Here is a 21,749-nt window from a genome sequence, read left to right as displayed (position 1 = left end):
TCCCTCAAAAGGCGCCTGGGTTCACCCCGTCATCGCAACTTCCCGCACGCCTGGCAGCAAGAGGTGCGGGAGCGAAGGGGGTCGCGGGCCCCCGCATGATGCTGGCGCAGGCAGACTCCAGCTCGGGGGCGGTCTGGCGGCAGCCCTCCAACCGCTGAGGGGGCGGCCCTTGAGGCTGAGCAGCCGCCTCGTAAGGAGGTTTCATTAGGGCTCAGTACGCGAAGGCAGCTGCAGGCAAGGGCTAGAGGAGTCCTCTCGCCTGGAAACCCGGAGCGCCGCTGCCGCCAGCCCGTGTAGGCAGCAGTAGGCAGGGCCATCTGGCTGCATCGCCTCCAGCAGACTGCCCGCTCAGAAGGCTCCGGCGAAGGGGAGCCCAGCGGGAGCTGCGGCCCCTGGGCCCCTCACAAAGCGGCCCCTCGGGCCCCCCTCCGGCGCAGAGGAGGCTCCACCTACCGGCTCCGCCCCCGCCCCCGCCTCTGGAGCCCGGACGCCCCGAGCGGCCGTCGAGGGAGGCGGAGACAGCCGCGCTCAGCCCCTGCCGGCCGCTCAGCCAGGCACCCAGCCACGGAGGAGCAGGAGGGCCGCAGCCGAGATGGGCAGGCCGCAGTAGCGCCCCCAGGGGCCGGCGCCATGGGCTCGGAGCCGCAAGCCGGAGGAGGAGGAGGAGGCCGAGGTGGCGGCGGGAGCGGCTGCGGCTCCTGCGGCGGGGCCCGGAGGGGCGTGGGACGGGCGCTGTCGGGCTTCTTCGCGCTCTCGCTGGCGCTGCACCTCCTCACGCTCGGCTGCTATCTTGAGCTGCGCTCCGAGCTGCGCCGCCGGGAGGCGGAGGCCGCCTGGCCGCCAAGGCAGAGCAGCGCTGCGCGGACCGCAGACGACGAGGAGGGGGCGGCGGGCGAGGTCTCCGGTCCCGGCCGGCCCAAGCAGCGCTTCGCCCAAGAGTCCGGCAGGCAGCGGCAGCAGCAGCAGCAGGTGGGTCCGGCGGTTGGTTGGTGGGGCGCAGGTGGCGCTGGAGGGGTTGCACAGGGGCCCTGCGGCGCGCTCTCGCCCGCTGCAAAGGGGCTGCCGGACTCCAGCTCCCAGCGTCCCTGGTCCCTGGCCGCCACGGCGGGGACTGACGGGAGTTGGAGTCCGAGGGCGGGAGGGTCGCAGGTCCAGAGCTGAAGAGGGATGGGGAAGCGGGAGGCCCCTGTTGGCCCCAACAACCCTCAGGGAGATCGTGGTTTGGCAGCCCGCCTTGTGGCGGCGGCGATGGCGGGGCTGCGGCTTCGTAGAGCAGGCAGTAACTTTTGTGGAGTTGCAGGGAGCCCCTCGGGATCATCTAGTCCAGCACCCTTGCAATGCAGGAATCACAACTAAAAGATCCCGGACAGACGCTGTCCGATCTCTGTTTAAAAGCTTCCAGTGAAGGAGGAGACGATGCCACCTTCTCCCGAGGAGAGCGCTCGTTTACTGAGTTTAGCACAGGGGTCAGCAAACTTTTTCAGCAGGGGGCCGGTCCACTGTCCCTCACACCTTGTGGGGGGTAGGACTATATTTTGAAAAAAAAATATGAACGAATTCCTATGCCCCACAAATAACCCAGAGATGCATTTTAAATAAAAGCACACATTCTACTCATGTAAAAACACCAGGCAGGCCCCACAAATAACCCAGAGATGCATTTTAAATAAAAGGACACATTCTACTCATGTAAAAACACGCTGATTCCCGGACCGTCCGCGGGCCGGATTGAGAAGGCGATTGGGCCGCATCCGACCCCCCGGGCTTAGTTTGGGGACCCCTGGTTTAGCACATAAGCAAGTGAGAGTCTGTGATTCATTACATTGAGATTACAAGAAAGGAAATTCCAACTAAACACTACTTTCTGACAAAGGAGCCAACTCCTAGGGGCCAGGGTCAATTTGCTCCCCCCATAAAATATTTGAGGGGTCTAGACTTCTCCCCACAAGCTGTAGGGCATTGCCATTCAAATGATGTGATGGATTATGTGGGACGGGGCTTACCTGTCCCCCAGATTTTATTCAAATTAGCACCCTTGCCATCTGATGGTAACAACCATCAATAGTGGAACTATTCCCCCTCTGAAGAAGTTGGCAGACTCTCTTTTGCTGGAGGTTTTTAAGCAGAGGTCAGATGGTCATAGGACATAGGTCATGGATGCTTCAGTTGAGATTCCTGCACTGTAGGGGATTGGATTAGATTAGTTCACTTCCAGCTCTACAATTCTATGGTTCTACAAGTAATAGTGTCACCCATATGAATGAACCATTGTGGTGTTGGTGGTGGTGAGGCATTCTCTCCACACCACCCCCAATAATTATACCAATATGAGACATTGCAATTTATGGTTTCCAGTTGCAAAACACCACCAACTTCCAGGCTGTGCTAATTAATTGTGTGCTTGGCAAACACTGGCCATGAAATAGATGCCTATTTTCAGCTTTTGAGGAGGACCCTGTTCTCTATGCCCAAATGAACTAACCGGGTCAGTTTCTTTCTTCTATACTCCATGAACTTTTTGTTGTTCTTTAAAAATGCCTTAAGTCTGCCCAAATGTGAGCAGTAACTTTGGGTTCCTGGTAAAGACCAAATGAATAATTATGGGCAGCTGCTGTTCTTTCAGGCTGTTGCTCTGATTTCTTCTGATCTGATCTGGAGAAGTTGTTGCATTTCAGGACAAGCAGCCCCATCTAACACTTATTTTTAAAATTATTGTTCTTGTGCTGGAATCCTGCTTGTGGATTTCCCATTGAGGTGTCTGTTTGGACACTATGAAAACAGGATGCTGGACCAGATGGGACCCCTTTGGCCTCATCCAGGAGGGCTCTGCTAATGCTTTTATGGAAACTTCAGGCTCAGAGGCAGTTTATTTAGATCCCTAGGTTCTTATGACATTTTGCCACTGTGAGAACAGGATGCTGGATTAGATGGGCCACTGGCCTGATCAAACAGCCAGATTCTTTGAATGTTCTTATATTATCTATCTAATCTCTCCCCCCCCCATTTAAAGTAACATGTTTTAGCCTAGATCTGAAGGGGGCTCCTTTGTTTGTTGTAATAAACTGTAACTGTAGGTATGCTTTGATACTTAAAAAGAGCTACCCATCTTTTAAAAATGGGTGAACGAATTTACTGTACCACTATGGTCAGCAGAGTTTTATACAGTCATTTGGCAGTATCTTCAACCTTTTCAAAACCAGGGCCCACTTTTAATCCAAACATGCATTTGGGGATCGATTTCTAGACCTCCTTTTTTACTCTATGTCCGCAAGGTGGTAGGGCTCCTGTTGCGAACCACCTTGCATCAGGCCACAAACTGCAAGTGTCTCCTAACCTCCCAGCTGAAGATTGATGCTTTGAAACAAAAGTTTTCAACCTTTTTGAGTTCGTGGCTCCCTTGACCAACTGCATTGTTTCTGTGGCTCCCCTATGGGGCTCAGAAGCCCATTTATTTCACCCCTTGCCTGCAGAGCTGGCAGCCTCTCACCCTTTTTCGAACACCCTCCCTTGTGGCGTGTTCCCTCAGCCCCCTCTCCTTGGGAGTCCTCGCTGCCCCCTGATCTCTGAGCTGCCCCCCTGCCCCAAAGAGAGGTCTCACGGTGTCCCCCAGGGGCTGGGAAGAGGATGCCTCCAGCCTTAGCAGCCCAACAGAGACTGGCCAAAGGTGAACATGAGGCCTGCACCTCACCTTGGGTGCCACCAGGCCTGGATGGTGGAAGGTCCTCCCCCCTTGGGTGCCGGGCGCCCCTTGCCTGTAGAGCGGGCAGCCCCACACCCTTTAAAACACCCTCCCTTGTGGAGCATTCCCTCAGCCTCCTCTCCTCTCTCATTGGGAGTCCTCTGGGTAGCACCCCCACCCCGCAAAAAAGATGTGCATCCTTATGTCGCCCCATAGGGGCCTGGAAAGAGGATGCCCCCAGACTTAGCGGCCTGACAGAGACTGGCCAAAGGTGAGCGTGAGACTTGCACCTTAGTCACCTTGGGAGGCAACAGTGGGCGCTGTCGGGCCTGCATGTTGGAAGGACTCCCCTTCAATGCTGGACACTCAGCTCTTAGGCAGGCATTGCATACAGCCAGCACAAGAAAAGCCAGTGTGCTGCTTGCTTGCCTGCCTGCCCAGCCTCCCACTTGTCCGCCCATTCCCAATAGCCAGGGCTGACAGACTGGTTGGCTGGGCTCCCTCACCCACCCACCCACTCACTTGTTTACTCCGAGGCAGCCTCAACTCCTGGCAGCCAGCACCACTTGGCCAGCCCCAGAGGCACCATTCACCTGTGGAGCTTATAGCCAGGGCTGCGGCAGCAAACCGCCACACAAGCCTTTGGGAGGCAGAGGTGCAAGAGGGCATCAGAGGAGGGAGGGGAGGAAAGAGGGACAGAGGCCAGTGTTGCCCATGGCACCCCTGAGCATTATTCAAGGAACCCAAGGGTGCTATGACACACTGGTTGAAAACCACTGCTCTGGAATATCAAGAAGCTATGTTTTTTAATGGCATGATTTATTTGTTGCATTTATATCCTGACTTTTTCTCCAAGAGGCTCAAGGTGGCAAATATGGTTATCCCCCATCTCATTTAATCTCCACAACAACTTTGTGAGGTAGGTCACGCTGAGAGAGTCATTGACTGGCCCCCAAGGTTACTCCCAGTGAGTTTCATGGTTGGGTGCAGATCTGAACTCTGGTCTTTCCCAGGTTCTTGTCCAACACTCTAACCACCACGCCACACTAGCTCTAACCCAGTGGTTCCCAACTTTTTTTGACCATGCCCCACGTAAGCATCACTAAAATCCTGATGTCTTCCCCCTGTGACATATAATTATTATTCAAAAAATGAACTCCTATTCACGTGGAGGAAGCCTAAAAGGTCATTCACTGTTAATAACTCATTCTTGAATTGCCCCCCTTAAAAATCAGATTGCCCCCTGTGGGGCATGTTGGGAACCACAGCTCTTTCCCCTTGTTCATGATTTGACATAAGCACAGCAATTCCTGTAGAAGCTGAAATGACAAGGAGTCTCATGGCAAGGCTGACCGGCCCTTGACAAATTCTCCTGGGCCTGCCCTGATCCATGAAATAAGTTTGCATTCTGCATATCACTCTGCAAGTAGACAGTGGATATATAAGCACTGCTTTATTTTGGAAACTGAAGCTCCCTGTGTCTGTGTTCCCCTGGCTTCCACTCATAATCCATTATCTTTATTTTATTTATTTGCATTTACATGCCATCTTTTTTCCTCAAAGGAGCTCAAGGTAGGGAGCATTATTCTCCCCTCCCCATCCAATCCTCAAAACAACCCTGTGAGGTAGGTTAGGCTCAACTATGAAGCCTACTAAGGTGAGCTTGGGGGTAGTCACTGCCTCTAAGCCTAACCTGCCTCACAGCCAGTGTTTGAAATTCGCCAGGCGCATTTTGCACCTGGCTTTCAACCATTTGCGACCACACGAAGTTGCCTGGGTGCCAGGATGGCGCCTGACATCTTCACCCTCTGGGAATCATTGGATCTTCACTGTTTTCACACACTAATACCCCATCCTGTAGAACGCTTATCAGTTATATTTCATCTGCACAATCAGAATGAATTTCTGGAACCAAATGGCTTTTTCTGTGCAGCCTGAACAGGAGCAGTCACCATTAAGAAAAAAAGAGTCCAGAATAGGCCAAAGTATATGTGGACTATCCCTGTTTCAGAAGACTTTTCTTGTTTAAGTTTTCAAAGCTCTTCACCTAGCTCTTCTGAACTAGCCAGATATTTAACTGAGAATCAATCACAGTCATTATTCGGGGGGGGGGGGGGATAAGACCGTAGAGCTGTAATGCCTACAAATGGCAACTAAAAAACACACACACACCAAGAACTCTGGCCAGAAATTTCAATACTAGGAATAAATCCTACTCATGAGTTGCAGTCAAATAAAGGTATATATTCTGGTAAGAGTTACAGGCTTGTAAATTCTAACAGAAAAACAGCTTTAAAGTCACATACGTATAATTCGTTACAATGTAGAACATAAGAGGTTTGACTCAACAACAAATGATGTATAAGTCCGTATCCAAAAGTATTCAAAAAGTCGTTTTGTATGTGGAGCCGAAGTCGAGAGTAGATTCAAAGAAAGAACCCAGGACAGAGCCCTGTTTCAGTATGAACGCCTTCGTCAGCTGGGAATATCAATAATGCATACAAATATATCAACATTCTATAGCAATGCATCAAAATTCTAAATTATCAGAATTATGTGGTGTTTGGTTCCTTATCTAATGTGTGAGTTCATGTTAGTTAGTAAAGAACCAAGTGGTTCTATGTTTTTCAAATGTAGCGTCTGGAAATAATAAGTGCCAGCAATGATTATATGTTTTAAGTCAAAGTAAACATTATTAATTATGAATTGTAAAACATCATATAATTGTGTGTTTCCTCACCTACGTATGAAGCGATCAACTAGACCAGGCATGTCCAACAAGTAGATCGTGATCTACTGGTAGATCGTGGGGTGTTCCTGGTAGATCCTGGTTGACCTCTGGCCCCTCAGCGATCTCCTTACAAAGAAGCACAAAAACAAAAACCAACTTTGGCTTCCTAAAGAAAGCTCAAGCTCCACAACTTTGGCTTCCTAACAAAAGCTCCACAACATTGGGTAGTTGACTGCCAGTCTTTTTATGATAATGGGTAGATCACTGCCAGTTTTCTTATACTGTGAGTAGATCACAGTCTATTGGGAGTTGGATGTCCCTGAACTAGACATTCCGTTTTGGCGACTGCAACCATGGTTTAACGAGCCATTTAGCACCTACAGGTAGCTTCTATATCTGAGTTTCTAACACCCCTCACAGCATGGTTGTTGTGGGGATCAAATGAGGAGGAAGAGAGAACCCTGGATGCCACCTTGAGCTCTTTGGAGAGGAAAGGATGGGATAGAAATGCAAATAAATAAATAAACGCCAAGCAAATTTCAAGCTAATAAGAACTTGTGGGTTTATCATGCAGGGATATAATGTTCTTAAGCACCTTCATAAGCAAAAGGATAAAACCCATCCAATTTGCCACTTAAGAGCTTCCCCTGGTGTATTCCTCTGTTTGCTTATAGTATATGGACCATTGCCAAGTTTTGTAAGAAATACCCACAGGCTAAGTTGCATATATCATGTCTATTAAAACTGACAGTAAATCTGTAAACAGTTCTTCCAGAGCACTTCTTGCATCTTTTCAGAGAGCAGAGCACCCCGTGCATCTTTTCAGAATTTGTACACTACCTAATTGTAAAAAGCTCTAAGCAGTTTATGCAAAACATACATTAAAATAATCAATAAAAAAGAAGTTAAACACAAGTAGTCCTAAAAAAAATCAAAATGTGAATAAAACCAGCAGTTTAAAATATACATTATTTTAAAATTTATATTAACGTGCATGTCTGCTTTACATAACTGGGTGTGTCAGGAGTGGCTCAGGACTTCATGTCTGCCATGGCAACCATGGGTCTGTCCCAAATAATTTCTGGCCCGGTCCATGCTGCAGGGCACAGTCTGGATTTGGTCTTCTGTCCTGGATTGGTTGATGGTGACCTTAAGAGTGGAGGAACTTTCTATAGTTCCATTGTCATGGTCAAATCACTACCTGGTGGGGTTTAGACTCACTGGAACTCAGAACCTCTGCAGTGGTCAGGGACCGACTACGATAGTGGCTCTTGGGGAGTTTCCTATTTCCTTGGCAGGCAATTTTTTTTTAAGTAGGGTTGCCATATTTTGACAAGCAAAAAAAGAGGACACATTTGCCTTATGACCACACGCTCTGGCACACATCACGATGGCCTGTTGCGCCAGAAGCAGTTTAGTCATGCTGGCCACATGACCTGGAAAGCTGTCTGTGGACACACACTGGCTCCCTTGGCCTAAAGTGAGATGAGCACCGCACTCCTTGGTCACTTTAGCTTTACCTTTTACTGGGGAATTAGCTCTCAACATATTAATAACCCCTGCCAGGCCAATCAGCCTGCAGAACAAGCACCGCCTCAGTGCAGTGGTTAAGAATCACTAATATAGCCCACTCAGTTCAGTGGCAGCCATTAATATGTTAAGTCTGCCTATAAAAAAATAATGTTCAGGCAGGTTTTAATCAGTTCCCAGAAACAGAAAAAAGCATTACAAACAAATTACATGACAAATATTTTTAAAGCCGAAAGCTCATTAAGGGGGATGTGCACATTAAATGTGCCTTAAAACGGTAAACATTTTGCTCATAAAACTCAAGCTTAACCATTCTTCCGATGAGATTGAGACCTCTTCCCCCTCCGGCTAGCAGGTAGCAAAAGAAATACATGAGCGTGTGCTTGTGGGGTGAGGGGTAGGGGGCTGGCGAACAGAAGAGAAGGGCAGGCAGGGCAGAGGGGGCAAGCTGACATTGGTGGGACACAGTTTCCGATCCCCATGTTTACAGGCGGTTGTCAGGTTGCAAGTGCAGATGGGGGGGGGAACAGGGGTGTGCCTGCCATTAAGCCACTGTGCAAGGAGAGAGGCACTTGAGGCGAACAGAGCCAAGGAGATCCAGAGCCGCTGCAGGAGAGGGCGAGTGGCAGACTTGTCTCACATGCCACATTTGGCTGGGTTGGGGGGGGGAGAAAAAGTGATTTTTTTCGGAAATGAAAGCAAAATTTGGCAAGAGTCGTGATTAAAAACAAAGGCACATTTGCACTGGGGCCTAGAGCGGGGCAAGGACTCTTCTGAAACGCACCACCTCCCTCCCCTCTCACCGCACTGCTGCATGATGCACCACCTGGGCACGGCAGGCATTTGGGGCCTTACCTTTCCGCCTATTTGCATACACCATGCTCTCCTCAGGCCCCCCACTGTCTCCCGGCTGCCTTCCATTCTCGCCCCCCCCCCAAGACAAATAAACATTAGACAGGTTTAACCAACAACAGCCAACCTACATTTTTAATCCTCTTCAGCCGATTTGAAAGGTATAGCTTTGTTTTGGTACACACACCCTGCCACACACTCCAAATATGTCGGGCTTTCCTGCCGACTTTCGACTAAGCCTCTCCACCTTAGTCTTCCAGCCAACCACCACACCATTTTAAAGGCAAGAATATTTGGGGAAAGGAAGCAGCGTGGGGAAATTGCTGATTAAACGTTCACAATCCGATCACTGTTGTAACTGCAGGGGTGCTTTTCGCACCCGTGTGCCGCATTAGGTGCAGCGAGGTTAGTATAAGACTTACTCACTTCAGCTTACTCACTTGGGTGTCTCACGCTCGATTTTGAAAGCCCCATCCCACCATGCTTGCTTGCTTGCTCTCTACTCTGCTGCTGCTTGCAAGCCGCTGCCTCGGCTGCCAGAGTTTCCCCTGCAACTTCAGCACCTGCCTATGATAAAGCTGCAGAGCTCTCCAAAGCAGCAGCAGCACTGCCAATGGACGCTGCATGCCCCTTCTTAGTCCCAGAGCAATCACCGCCGTCAGCGGCCTCATGGAGAGCATAGATCAGATGTACTTAGGCAGCAGGGAAAAAATCTGGGCATTTTGCATTATTTTTAAAATCCACCTGGGCAGAAATTTTAAAACTTAAAAAGAGGACGTATCTGGGGGAAATCCGGACATATGCTCACCCTATTTCAAGCTCTGGTAGACCTTTAGGATGGAGAAATGACCTGGGTGGCAACCGGGTCCATGGTTCTCTAGGGAGCTGGTGATCATGTAGTATGTGAGATGGGGACTAGTGATTTTGGCGGGAACTCTGAATGAGTCCGAACAAACACATGTGATTTGAAGGCCCATTTTGTATGGCATTGTGGCAGCAAATAAATCTTTTTCTCTGCCACCATTGCATCAGTGAGGAGCCATCCAGTAAAACTGTTTTGGATGGTCAGGGGTATTTTATACTCTGGTCTACATGAGGAGAATTTAGACCACTCGATGGCTCGCTGTGAACAATTTGCTCTGCAGTTCACTGAGAAGATTGTTCTGACTTGGATGCTAGAGTAGATATGCATGTAACCTTTGCCCCTGCTTGACGAGTGTTAATAGATACTTTTCGATTTGTGGATGTGGGCAGGATCCTGGAAGTGTGAGAGCAAACACACCTGGGTCAGCACCTTGCCTTTCTTGGCTCATCAAAAGTGGGTGAGGGGAGTGGTCACAGCCTCCTTACAACTAGGCAAGGTTGCAGTTTTCCTAAAGCAGGCAGCTATAAGACATCTATTGAAAAAGCCCTCCCTGAATCCCACTGCATTGGATACATACTGGCCAGTCTCTGATATCCCACTTGTGGGCAACTTACTGGAGCATATCATCCCAACTCGGGGGGTTTCTGGAGGAGACGGATTATCTAGAATAGATCCATTTCAATTTGGTTTCAGACCTGGTTATGGGACAGAGATGGTTTTGGTCATCTTGAGAACTGTACATGGGAAGTGTGTCCCTGTTGGTTCTGCTGGACCTCTTGGTAACTTTCAATACCAACAACCATGGTATCCTACTGGGCCACCTTTCTGGGATGGGACTTGGAAGCACTATAAATTGTATGAAATCATCATCATCATCATCATCATCACAGCCAGTCAGGCCTCAGCGCAGAGGGTATGCTCTGTTGACAGTATCAGTCTGCAGCATTCCAGGCAAAGCGGAAGGGAATAATTCCCGGCTTCATAGTCTCCAGTAGCTGGACCACTGCATCCACACTCTCCTGATCCAGGTGTGGCTGGCACTGTCTTGCCAGCCACCACAGGTGAAAGGCACTTATCCAATGATGGGACTGGAGGAGTATATAACATAAGATGTGCCTGCTGGATCAGGCCAATGGACCGTCTACACCATCCTGTTCTCACAGTGGCCAACCAGATGCCTCAGATGGAAACCCACAGGCAGGATTTGAGCACAAGAGCAGCTCTTTGCCCTCCTGTGGTTCTCTGTAACTGGTACAGTATTCAGAAGCACTGCTACCTCCAACTGTAAAAGCTGGTAGCCATGGATAGCCTGCCATGAATTTGTCTATTTCTCTTTTAAAGCCATCTTGGTTGGCTGCCATCACTGCCTCCTTTGATCACGAGTTCCATAGAAGAGTTGAAGTAGCCCTGAGGGTTGTCTAGTCCAACCCTCTGCAATGCAGAAATCTCCGCTAGATCATATGTGGCAGGTAGCCATCCAACCTATGCTTAAAAACCTTCAAGGAGGGATAGTGTACCATCTTCTGAGTTTGTTCCACAGTTCTTACCATCAGAAAGCTCTTCCTGACGTTTAGTCAGAATCTCCTTTCTTGTAACTGGAAGCCATTGTTTCAGGTCCTACCTTCTGGAGCAGGACAAAACAAGCTTGCTCTGTCTTCAATTTGAAAGCCCTTTAGGAATAATATCTTCTCTCAGAGTCCTCTTATCCAGGCTAAGCATACCCAAATCCCTCCACTGTTCCTCCTAAGGCTTGAAAAAGAAGAATCTGTATTATGGTCATAGGCTGGCATAAGGTAAAAGCACCTCCATACATAAGTAGAGCATGCTAAATAGGCAATAGGGCAACTCTAGAAGTAAGGGGTACACATCCTCATTCTCTGTTACGACAGACCAGCATAAGATAAAAACAGGCTTTGTTTCCTTTATCATTTTGGTTACCCTAGTCTGCACACATCATAAAGACGATGTTGAACAACAACGGGCCCAGGACAGAACCCTGCAACTCCCTACTTGGGACTTTTCTCCAGAATGAGGAACCATTAGTAAGCACTCTTTGGGTTTGGTCAGTTAACCAGTTACAAATCCACCTAACAGTTACCAGCTTCTCTGCAAGAATGTCACGGGGAACTTTGTCAAAAGCTGTGCTGAAATCAGGATACGCTATGTCCTCAGCTTTCCCCTAAGTCTCTGGAGGTTCTAGTTCTTGTCAAAATATCAAATTATATGTAATTTTCTCCACTACACTTTATTTCAGAGTGAGTGGTACCAAGCATCCAGCGTAAGGTTTTGCAATGTTTTCCATTGAGTTGCAATGACTACTTGTGCTCTCAAGATTAAATATACAACCGATTCTTTTGACATAAAACATATTCAGTAGCATTGATTTTGGACCCAGAAACAATGGTTTCTATAGTATTATTTATCATTTCTGTCAAAATTAAATCCCATCCAAATCTTACACCTACTTACATTCCCACCATAAATGATAATCACAGGGAATATTGGTAGTTTATTAATTATGGCAAATGTGCTTGAGATACCCGAAAACTGTTTCTAAGAATTGAATGAACCAGACCTGGGCAACGGTCCCTCTTCTCCCTGGACCTTTGCTTTGACAGCCCCTCGAGACATAACCCAAAGGGCACAATAATGACCCACCTTGCAAGATTGGTGCAGTCCTAGTTTGTGTGCAAAATGCAACACAATTCTTCCAACAGAAAGTGCTGTAGAGGCAACACATACTGAGTTACTAAACATATAAAAGTTATTCTGATTTTTGGCAAACTCTCCTGCCTTTGGGCTTCATGGATCTAATCCAGGAGATGAATTCTGGAATCAACAGTGTCTCCAACTCAAGGGGCTCTGCTGAGAGCTTGCCAGCTATTAGTATTTCCAAGGAGAGTCTAAACTATTCTTTCAGGAAAAAAATATCTGAGCTAAACCTGTCAAACACCAGTGCATGTTTTTCCATAACAAGTGACTCAAGGAGCCTTGTTTCATCCCCATTACAAAAGAGTATTTATCTGGTGCCGATGGCAACTTGCTCAGAACTGACATAATGCTCATACAGGCATAGAATTGTAGGGTTGGTTGGAAAGGACCCACAAGGTTCATCTAGTCCAACCCCCTGCAATGCAGGAATCACAGCCTAAGATTCCCTGACAGGTAGTCATCCAACCTAAGTTTAAAAACTTCCAATAAATCATAGAATTGTAGAGCTAGAAGGGACCTCAAGGGCCACCCTGTCCAATCCCCTGTCATGCAGGAATTGCAAACTAAACTTTTAGTGAGGCACATTTGTGCAGGACTTGACAGAGTAGAATTCCCCCCTCCCCATTCAGTAGTTTTGGGTCACATCTCAGTTCCAGGGTTTTGCTGCCTCTGTCCTGTGGTCCATTCAGGTTATGAGAAGGAGATGGGCTTGGCCACCCTGATGGATGACCTAACACCACAAACTAGGTGGAGGGGAAAGTGTGTTTCTGATGGTTATGGTGAACCTCTTTCTGTATTTCTTCATTACATTACTAATTGGCTGTCATGAGCCATAGTCAAGAGTAGGTCAGTAATAAAATACCTGGTGTCAGTGAAGTTAACTCTTACTCTTAATTCAAATAAATTAGTGCAGGCCTAGTGATCGCAGCAACTCTTCCCAGTAGGTCTTGCCTCGATGAGGCAGTTGAGGACTGAAGGTCCCCAGAGGTCTAAGGCTCCTCCCACAACAACCCAAGACTTTGTCTTCTTGCCTCTTGTTGCTCCACCCTCTTCATTTATCTGCATGTTCTGGGAGAACAGCAGGGAGGGGACCAGGTTGCAGCAGGAGGGGGAGACTCCCTGGCTTCTCCAGCAGCCTGCTTCATCTCTGTCTCCTGTCTCCCCTTCTCTCCTTCCTCTGCCTCTGGACTGCTTTCTGCCACAGCCTCTTCCTGCTCACTAAACCCTGTTACTTCTTCAGCTTCCGACACCTTCTCCTCCCAGTCTACCCCCTCTTTTCCCTCCCAGCTGCCCACCAGGTCAGAGGGCACCATACACCAGGAGCGCATGCTAATTCTTATCCAGGAGCCCATCCTTACAGTTGCCTGCTGTAGTCCCATCTGCTTACTCCAGCAACTGTCTCGTGTACAATTTAATGCCCACCTCCTTCCCTTGCAGCAAGATGGCTCCTTGCTCCTCCCTAGTCCACCGTGTGCTTTTAAAGGGACCAGTGTACCTGCCAGATCGCCTTATACCATATAGGCCCACTCAACCACTTCAACCAGCAGCAATTACATTGTTATAGGTGCCACATAATACCTGTTCTGCATTTGTAAGGACTCAGTCATTTAGTGTGGCAGCATCTGCACTTTGGAGCTTCCTGCCTTTGACATCAAGCAAGGAGCCTTCACTCTATTCTTTTTGGTGCCTGCTAAAAACATGATTCTATGAAAAACCTGTGAGTCCTGCATTGCAATGGGGTTGGGCTAGATGAACCTCTGGGGGTCCCTTCCAGCTCTACAATTCTATGAATGTTCTCCAGAACTGAACGCTACTTGCCAGCCGCACCTATCAGCCTTTGCAATCTGACTGCTTGCATCAATCGAGAGGCGAAACCTCAGCTGTAATTTGAAGCAGTGTTCCATTGGGGCTCATTATGAGTGGCAGGCACGGTGCAAAGTTTGCTGAGCTCAGGCCCCTTTGAGGTTTAGGCTGCAAAAAACTCCAGTGAAACCACAAGAAAGGCCGAGGGTGCATAATTGAGCAGGTGGAACAAATTTGTTAAATCTGTTATTAAGGGGGGGGAGCAACTAGCTTTCAAGCAGTAAATCAATCCGTGGCTCGTTGTTCCTTCAGTTGCAGGAGGACTGCGAGGAGTCTAAAAATATCAAAACATGGCAAGCAAAAATCCCTAAAGAACTGCTTCAAATTAGCGCCCCAAGGTTGCCAGGGCTGGTGACGCGGCACAGTTCAAAGCATATTGAGACATCTCTCACGACACAGATGTTGATGGTGAGAGTCGATGTGCAGAATTAACTTGGGCTTAAGATAAATGAAATGTAACTGCGGCTTGTGGACCCAGCCAGGAGTCATAGGTCTCATTTATGCTGTATCTGCACCAGAAACCGATAACGTTTTCAGTAACTGTTTCATTACCATCAGCACTTAGTTAAACTATGGAACTTTCTCCTGCAGGAGGCAGTGCTGGATGGCTTTAAAAGAGGACTGGACAAATTCATGGAGGGCTAGGTTATTGATGGCTATTAGCCATGGTGGCTATGCTCCTCCATGGTCAGAAGCAGCAATGCTTCTGAATACCAATTGCTGGAAACCACAGGAGGAGAGAGTTGCCCTTGTCCTTGAATCCTGCTTGTGGGTTTTCCCTAATAGGCATCTGGTCAGTCACTGTGAGAAGAGGATACTGGATTGGATAGTTCCCCATACCTGATCTTGCAGGCTGTTCTTCTGATATTATGAAATACCGGTACTTGCTATCCTGCTGGAAAAACACCCTACATTATGTTAGTGACTTCTGCAGGATGAGCTACACCTCCCTCACTGCAAGAAGTGAAGTTACAGGGAGCCAGGTGGAAGGCCTTCTTGGTGGTCATGCCTTCTCCATGGAATGCCCTCCCATCAGATGTCAAACAACAATATGACTTTTAGAAGATATCTGAAGATAGCCCTGTACAGGGAAGGCTTTAATATTTGAGATTTTGTTGTGTTTTTAATATTCTGTTGGGAGCCTGCCCAGAGTGACTGAGACAACCCAGTCAGATGAATGGCATATAAATAATAAAGTAATCATTATCATCACCATCACCCTCATCATCATCATCAAGAACAAGACGTTTAGCCACAACAGGCCCAGGACAGAACCTTAAGGCACCCCACTTGTCATTTTTCCCCAGGATGATAAGGAACCCGCTTCTCATGGGAACTTTTATCAAAAACCTTACTGGAATAAAGATACACTATGTCCACAGCATTCTCCTGATCCACCAACGCTGTCAAAAAAGGGAAACATGTCTGGCATGACTTGCTTTTCGGAAACCCATTCTGTGTCATAGTAATCACAGCATCCTTTTCTAAGAGCTCACAGACCAACTGCTTAATTACCTGTTCTAGGGCCTTTTCTGAAATCAATGTCAACCTCACCAGTCGGCAGTTACCTGGGTTTTCTTTCCCCCTCTTTCTGAAGATGGAGACAACATTTGCCTGCCTCCAGTCTGCAGGGACCTCACCTATTCTCCACGAATTATCAAAGATTATAGACAGAGGCTCTGATATTATATCCGCAAACTCCTTTAGTACCATTGGGTGCAACTCATCAGGGCCTGGAGATTTGAATTCATTTAAAGTAGCTAGGTGTTTCCTTTTCACCTCTTTTCCTATCTTTGGCTACAGCTCCCTCCTTACATCATTTATTCTGTTATCACTAGGTTGGGTACTACTTTCCTTTTGGGTGAAGACAGAAGCAAAGTAAGGGTTGAGCAGTTCCACCTTCTCTGTGTCATCCAATAGCATTTCTCTTTCTTCTCCATGCACAGGAGGACCTGTTACTTGCTTGTTGTTCCTCTTGCTTGAACGTTGCCAAATAACCTCTCTTGCAAGAAGCCTGAGCTCATTCTGAGCTTTAGCCCGCCTAATATTCACCCTACAACTTTTGGCTCCTTGTGTATACTCCTTCTTGGTGATTTCTGCCTTCTTACATTTCTTATACATGCCCTTCTTAAATCTCAGCTCATCTTTAATCTCCTTATGCAGCTATATTGGTTTCTTTAGATGCCTTCCACTTTTCTTGTTGAAATTGCCTGCATTTGGGCATTCAGCATTTCAGCTTTAAGAAACTACCATGCATCTTGGACTGTCCTTCATTGGCACTTTTTAAACAGGGGTAGGAATGTACGTATGTCATGCATTCTTAAGCTGTGATACCTGCATTGCAAGGGGTTGGACTAGATGATCCTTGGTGTCCCTTCCAACACTAAAATCCTAGGATTCTATTCTATGAGGTGTTTACAACTGCTATAGAATGTGAAAAATTGGGCTTCTTTTCTGGAAGGGGGAATAGAATGTACTTTATACATTTCATCTTAGCTGGGTTGCTTGAGCATCCGAGGGGCAAAATATTAGAAGCTGTTGCTTAAATGAATTCCATTCACATCAACTTGTTCTTTGGCTGTGAAGTTGCTTTTCTTTTTGGTTTGCTGTTTTTCATCTCTGAATCGTTTTCTTCTTCTTCATTCCTCTAATCCCTTAAATTGTTTATCTAAGATTTTTCTCAGATTTGCAAATACCATCCTCTTTAGTAAGCGGTACAAGGAATGGCTAATGTAGATAATATCATGTTTCTGGCTTCACCGTCTTCCTATGATGGAAAGCCTAGAAACTAAAAAATAAAAGTTGTGGAGCCTGCTCCGGTCTCATGTTTGCTAGAATCCCTGGGAGGAGAGGAATGAGGTTGTTGTGGACTACAGATTCTGTTTGCTCTGTCCACAACAGGCCACTTCAATCCTCATTAGGAAAGGAATTAAAAATAAAGCTGCCAGTATCATAATGCCCCATTATACAAATCTATGACACAACTGCACTTGAAATATACTGTGGGCAGTTCTGGTCGCCTCAGATCCAAAAGCATATTGGAAAAGGTTCAGAAAAAGGCTCTCACCTTTTCTCAAAACTAAAAAGTCCTATATGGTGCAACCTTTATTCATAGGGGTGTTGTTCCATTGAAAAACACCCCTATGAAGAAAGGTTGCACCCTATAGAACTTTTTAATTTTGAGAAAACGTGGGAAAGAAGCAATGTGATATAAAATTAGGCATGGCATGGTGAAAGTGGATAGTGAAAGAATGTAGTTGGTCAAGGGAGCTGTGGACTCAAAAAGGTTGAAAACCTCTGGATTAGATAAATCTATAGAGAAAGAGGGTTATCAATGGCTTCTAGCCACAATGGTTATGCTCTACCCAGAAAATGGTCATTAATGGTTCCTCAACATCCTGGAAAAAAGAAACACGTGGCGTACTGTCCGCACCTGTCATTGTTCAACATTATAAACAACTTGGATGTAGAAATTGAGGAGATGCTCATCAAAATTGCAGATAACACCAAACTAAGAGGGGTAGCTAATGCCTCAGAAAACAGAATAGGGATTCTATATGACTTTAACAAATTGGAGAACTGGGTCCAAACTAACAAAATGAATTTCAATAGCGACAAATGTCAGGTTCTACATTTAGTCAGGAAATGCCAGCTGCACAAAGATAAGTTGGGGGACACCTGGCTTGCCAGTAGTACATGAGAAAAGGATCTGGGTTCTTAGTAGACCACAAACTTAACATGAGCCAACAGTGTGATGCAGCAGAAAAAGTGAATGCTATTCTTGGCTGCATCAACAGAAGTAATGGGTTGTTGCATCAAGGGAAGTAAAATTCCCACTCTGTTCTGCCTTGGTCAGATAATGCCTGGAGTCCTGTGTCCAGTTCTGGGTGCTAAAGTTTAAGAATGGTATTGACAAGCTGAAGTGTATACAGAAGAGGGCAATCAAGATGATCAAGGGTCTGAAAATCAATCCTTACGAGGAACGGTTGAGGGTTAGCCTGGGAAAGAGGAATCTGGGAGGAGATATGATAGTCATTTTCAAATGTGTAAAGGGCTTTCACTTGCAAGATGGAGCAGCTTGTTTTCTCTTGCTCCAGATTTTAGGACCCAAACCAATGGCTTCAAGTTACAAGAAAGAAGATTCCAACTAAACATCAAGAATAACTTTCTGATGGTTATAAGCTGCTCAACAGTGGAACAGGCTCTCCACCATTGGAGGTTTTTAAGCCAAGGTTGGAAAGCCATTTGTCATGGATGCTTTAGCTGTGATTCCTGCATTGCAGGGGGTTGACTAGATGGCCTTCTGTCTCCCTTCCAATTCTACAATTCTATGATTCTACCTCCACAGTCTGAGGCAGCATTGCTTCTGCATGCCTGTGGCTGGAAGGCACTGGAGGGTAGAGTTCTCTTGTGCTGGGATCCTGCTTGCAAGCTTCCCATTGGGGCATCTGGTTGGCCACTGTGAGGGCAGGACACTGGGACTAGATGGGCCATTGGCCTGATCTAGCAGGGCTCTTCTGGTGTGCTTATGGAATCTCCAAGCCCAGCAGCAGCCTATTTCATTTCCTAGTCTCTTAGGGTTATTTGGCCACTGTGTGAACAGGAGGCTGGACTGGATGAAACATTGGCCTCATCCAGCAAGGTCCTTCTTACTTATGTTCTCTGTGTCTTGGTTTGTTAAGAGAAAAACCTCATGCAAGCATCCAGAGGAATCACTCCTAAGATAAGCTGCTCCACATCTTTATTTTGGGTTTTCTTGGGCCATGGGATTTCAAAAGGGAATCATTTTATAGCCCCACAACTGAACTCAATTGCGGAGTCAGAGACCTTTAATGGGATTTTCCTTTTATCACTAGCAAAGTTTTTACGGGAAATTAATTTTTCTCCAGCGACTTATTATGCAGAGTTGCTCTTTAATGCAGACAGCTGTCACCCAGCTGTGAGCCATCTGGAGTGCAGAGTGAGGAAACATCTGGATGCTTTAAGTCTGTTCGATGCTGTAGTGCTTAACTGGCTCATACTCCGTGTCTTATGGCACAAAAGCTTGTCCAACACTCTGCTTGCTTGTCTGACACGAAGGAAGTAGAGCTTTTAACATAGAATCATGGAATTGTAGAGTTGGAACCATCTCCCAAGGGCCATCTGATCTAATCACCTGCTAGGCAGGAATCACAGTCAAAGAATCAGATTCATCATTCAATTATAGACCTGGAAGGTCTATAATTGGTCATCCAGTCCAACCCCCTGCAATGCCAGAGCTCAGTGGACTAGCTTTAGGGAAGGAACGTCAATGACAGCTTGCAAAGTGAGGAGTGGGGACCCCCCCCTTGCATCAGTTGAAGAGAACTGCAGCTTAATTGAGTTCTCCATATGTAGTTGATTGAAACTGTGGTCTGTGTTTGGGTTTCAGTTACTGAGTCATCCAGGTCCAACTTGCATGGCATTAGAATAGGAGGTTAGATACATTTGTGGTCAATAAGACTATCCATGACTGCTTCTCATGCTTATCACAGAATCATAGAATTTTAGAGTTGAAAAGGGACATCAAGGGTCGTCTACACCAACTACCTGCAATGCAGGACTCACAGCCAAAGAATCGCTGAGGAGTGGCCATTCAACCTCTGCTTTAAAACCTCTAATGAAGGAGAGTCCATTATTTTCTACCGGAGACAACGATACTCTGAATATCAGATGCTGGCAATTGCAGACAGGGAAAGTCACTGTGGCTCTCAGCTCTTGCTTAGGGCCTCCCTTTGTGGCACCCATCTGGCCACTGTAAGAACAGGATGCTGAACCTAGGCAGGCCTCTGGTCTGCTGCAACTTGCTTGTTTATTACATTTTTAAAAACTTTTTTCATTCAAGAAACTCAGAAGTGGTGGACATGCTTCTCCAACTCCCCCTATTATCCTCACAACAACACTGAAATGGATTGCAGGGGCATTGATTGCCCCATGGTCACACAGAAACACTAACCACTACACACTGGTTTGTTTCCTCCCTTCTCATTTAAACAGTGCTTTCAGTTTTCCCACAATAGTATGGTTCGTCTCTGTGACAACAGAATGCTGGACTAGATTGACCATTGTTGGCCTAAACCAACTGACAGGTTCTTCCTATGGAACCTCCAAGGTCCAGAAGCAATTTTAGATCTGGAAGCTGCTGGGGGACCCCGAGGGCAACTAGACCTTTTCAAATGGGACCTTGAGTCAATCATTGGGCCCCACTCATAAGCCTTGTTTTTGCTGTTCCAGACACTAGCAGGCTGAGACTCTGTGCCACAACAGGGTGAATTCAATGAGAGATCTGAAACAAGCTCAGACTTGGCATGTGGGACTGGATCTGGATTGCAGCCCTTAGATTTGCCGGAAAGAGTCTTAGACGTAGCTGCGGGCAAATGGGCTTAACAAACAACACTCCTGTATCCCGAGCGAAGAGCTCAACTAAACATTGAGGTTCACGCATCTAAGAACATAAGAACAGTGCTCTTGGATCAGGCCAGTGGCCCACCTAGTCCAACATCATCATCTCTCAGTGGCCTAAGAATTGAGACAGACTGCCCCTGCACTTGGAGGTTCCATACAAACACAGGAAGACCCTGGTTGCTGGATCAGGCTAATGGTTCATCCAGTTCAGCATCCTGTTCTCTTAGTGGACAACCAGAGGCCTGTCATGGGGACCCACAAGCAGGACCTGAGCACAAGAGCAGCACTCTCCTTTCCTGTGGTTTCCAGCAATGGGGATTCAGAAGCATTGCTGCTTCTGACCATGGAAGCAAAGCAGACCTATCATGGCTGTTGTTGTTGTTCAGTCGTTCAGTCGTGTCCGACTCTTCGTGACCCCATGGACCAGAGCACGCCAGGCACGCCTATCATTCACTGCCTCCCGCAGTTTGGCCAAACTCATGTTAGTAGCTTCGAGAATACTGTCCAACCATCTCATCCTTTGTCGTCCCCTTCTCCTTGTGCCCTCCATCTTTCCCAACATCAGGGTCTTTTCCAGGGAGTCTTCTCTTCTCATGAGGTGGCCAAAGTACTGGAGCCTCAACTTCAGGATCTGTCCTTCTAGTGAGCACTCAGGGCCGATTTCCTTGAGAATGGATAGGTTTGATCTTCTTGCAGTCCATGGGACTCTCAAGAGTCTCCTCCAGCACCATAATTCAAAAGCATCAATTCTTCGGCGATCAGCCTTCTTTATGGTCCAGCTCTCACTTCCGTACATTACTACTGGGAAAACCATAGCTTTAACTATACGGACCTTTGTTGGCAAGGTGATGTCTTTGCTTTTTAAGATGCTGTCTAGGTTTGTCATTGCTTTTCTCCCAAGAAGCAGGCGTCTTCTAATTTCGTGACTGCTGTCACCATCTGCAGTGATCATGGAACCCAAGAAAGTGAAATCTCTCACTGCCTCCATTTCTTCCCCTTCTATTTGCCAGGAGGTGATGGGACCAGTGGCCATGATCTTAGTTTTTTTGATGTTGAGCTTCAGACCATATTTTGCGCTTTCCTCTTTCACCCTC

At 47.1% G+C, this 21,749-nt stretch overlaps 1 protein-coding gene across 5 annotated transcripts in view; it reads left to right on the top strand.

Moving 5' to 3' along the window:
* The first annotated feature begins 338 nt into the window (after positions 1-338).
* EDA (ectodysplasin A) overlaps positions 339-21,749 on the top strand; it is a 56,268-nt gene continuing 34,857 nt past the window's right edge. For 3 of the 5 annotated variants that reach the window (XM_033137441.1, XM_033137439.1, XM_033137438.1), the window contains exon 1: positions 483-969. In XM_033137441.1, the coding sequence (XP_032993332.1) occupies positions 631-969 (339 nt within the window). In that variant the 5' untranslated portion in view covers positions 483-630. Of the gene's footprint in view, positions 970-21,749 lie in introns of all 5 variants that reach the window. The other 2 variants (XM_033137442.1, XM_033137440.1) reach the window with 2 other exon arrangements.

The sequence above is a fragment of the Lacerta agilis genome, chromosome Z (genome assembly GCF_009819535.1).
Source record: "Lacerta agilis isolate rLacAgi1 chromosome Z, rLacAgi1.pri, whole genome shotgun sequence".
NCBI classification, from domain to species: Eukaryota; Metazoa; Chordata; class Lepidosauria; order Squamata; family Lacertidae; genus Lacerta; species Lacerta agilis.
This window is presented reverse-complemented; position numbering and strand designations above follow the sequence as displayed.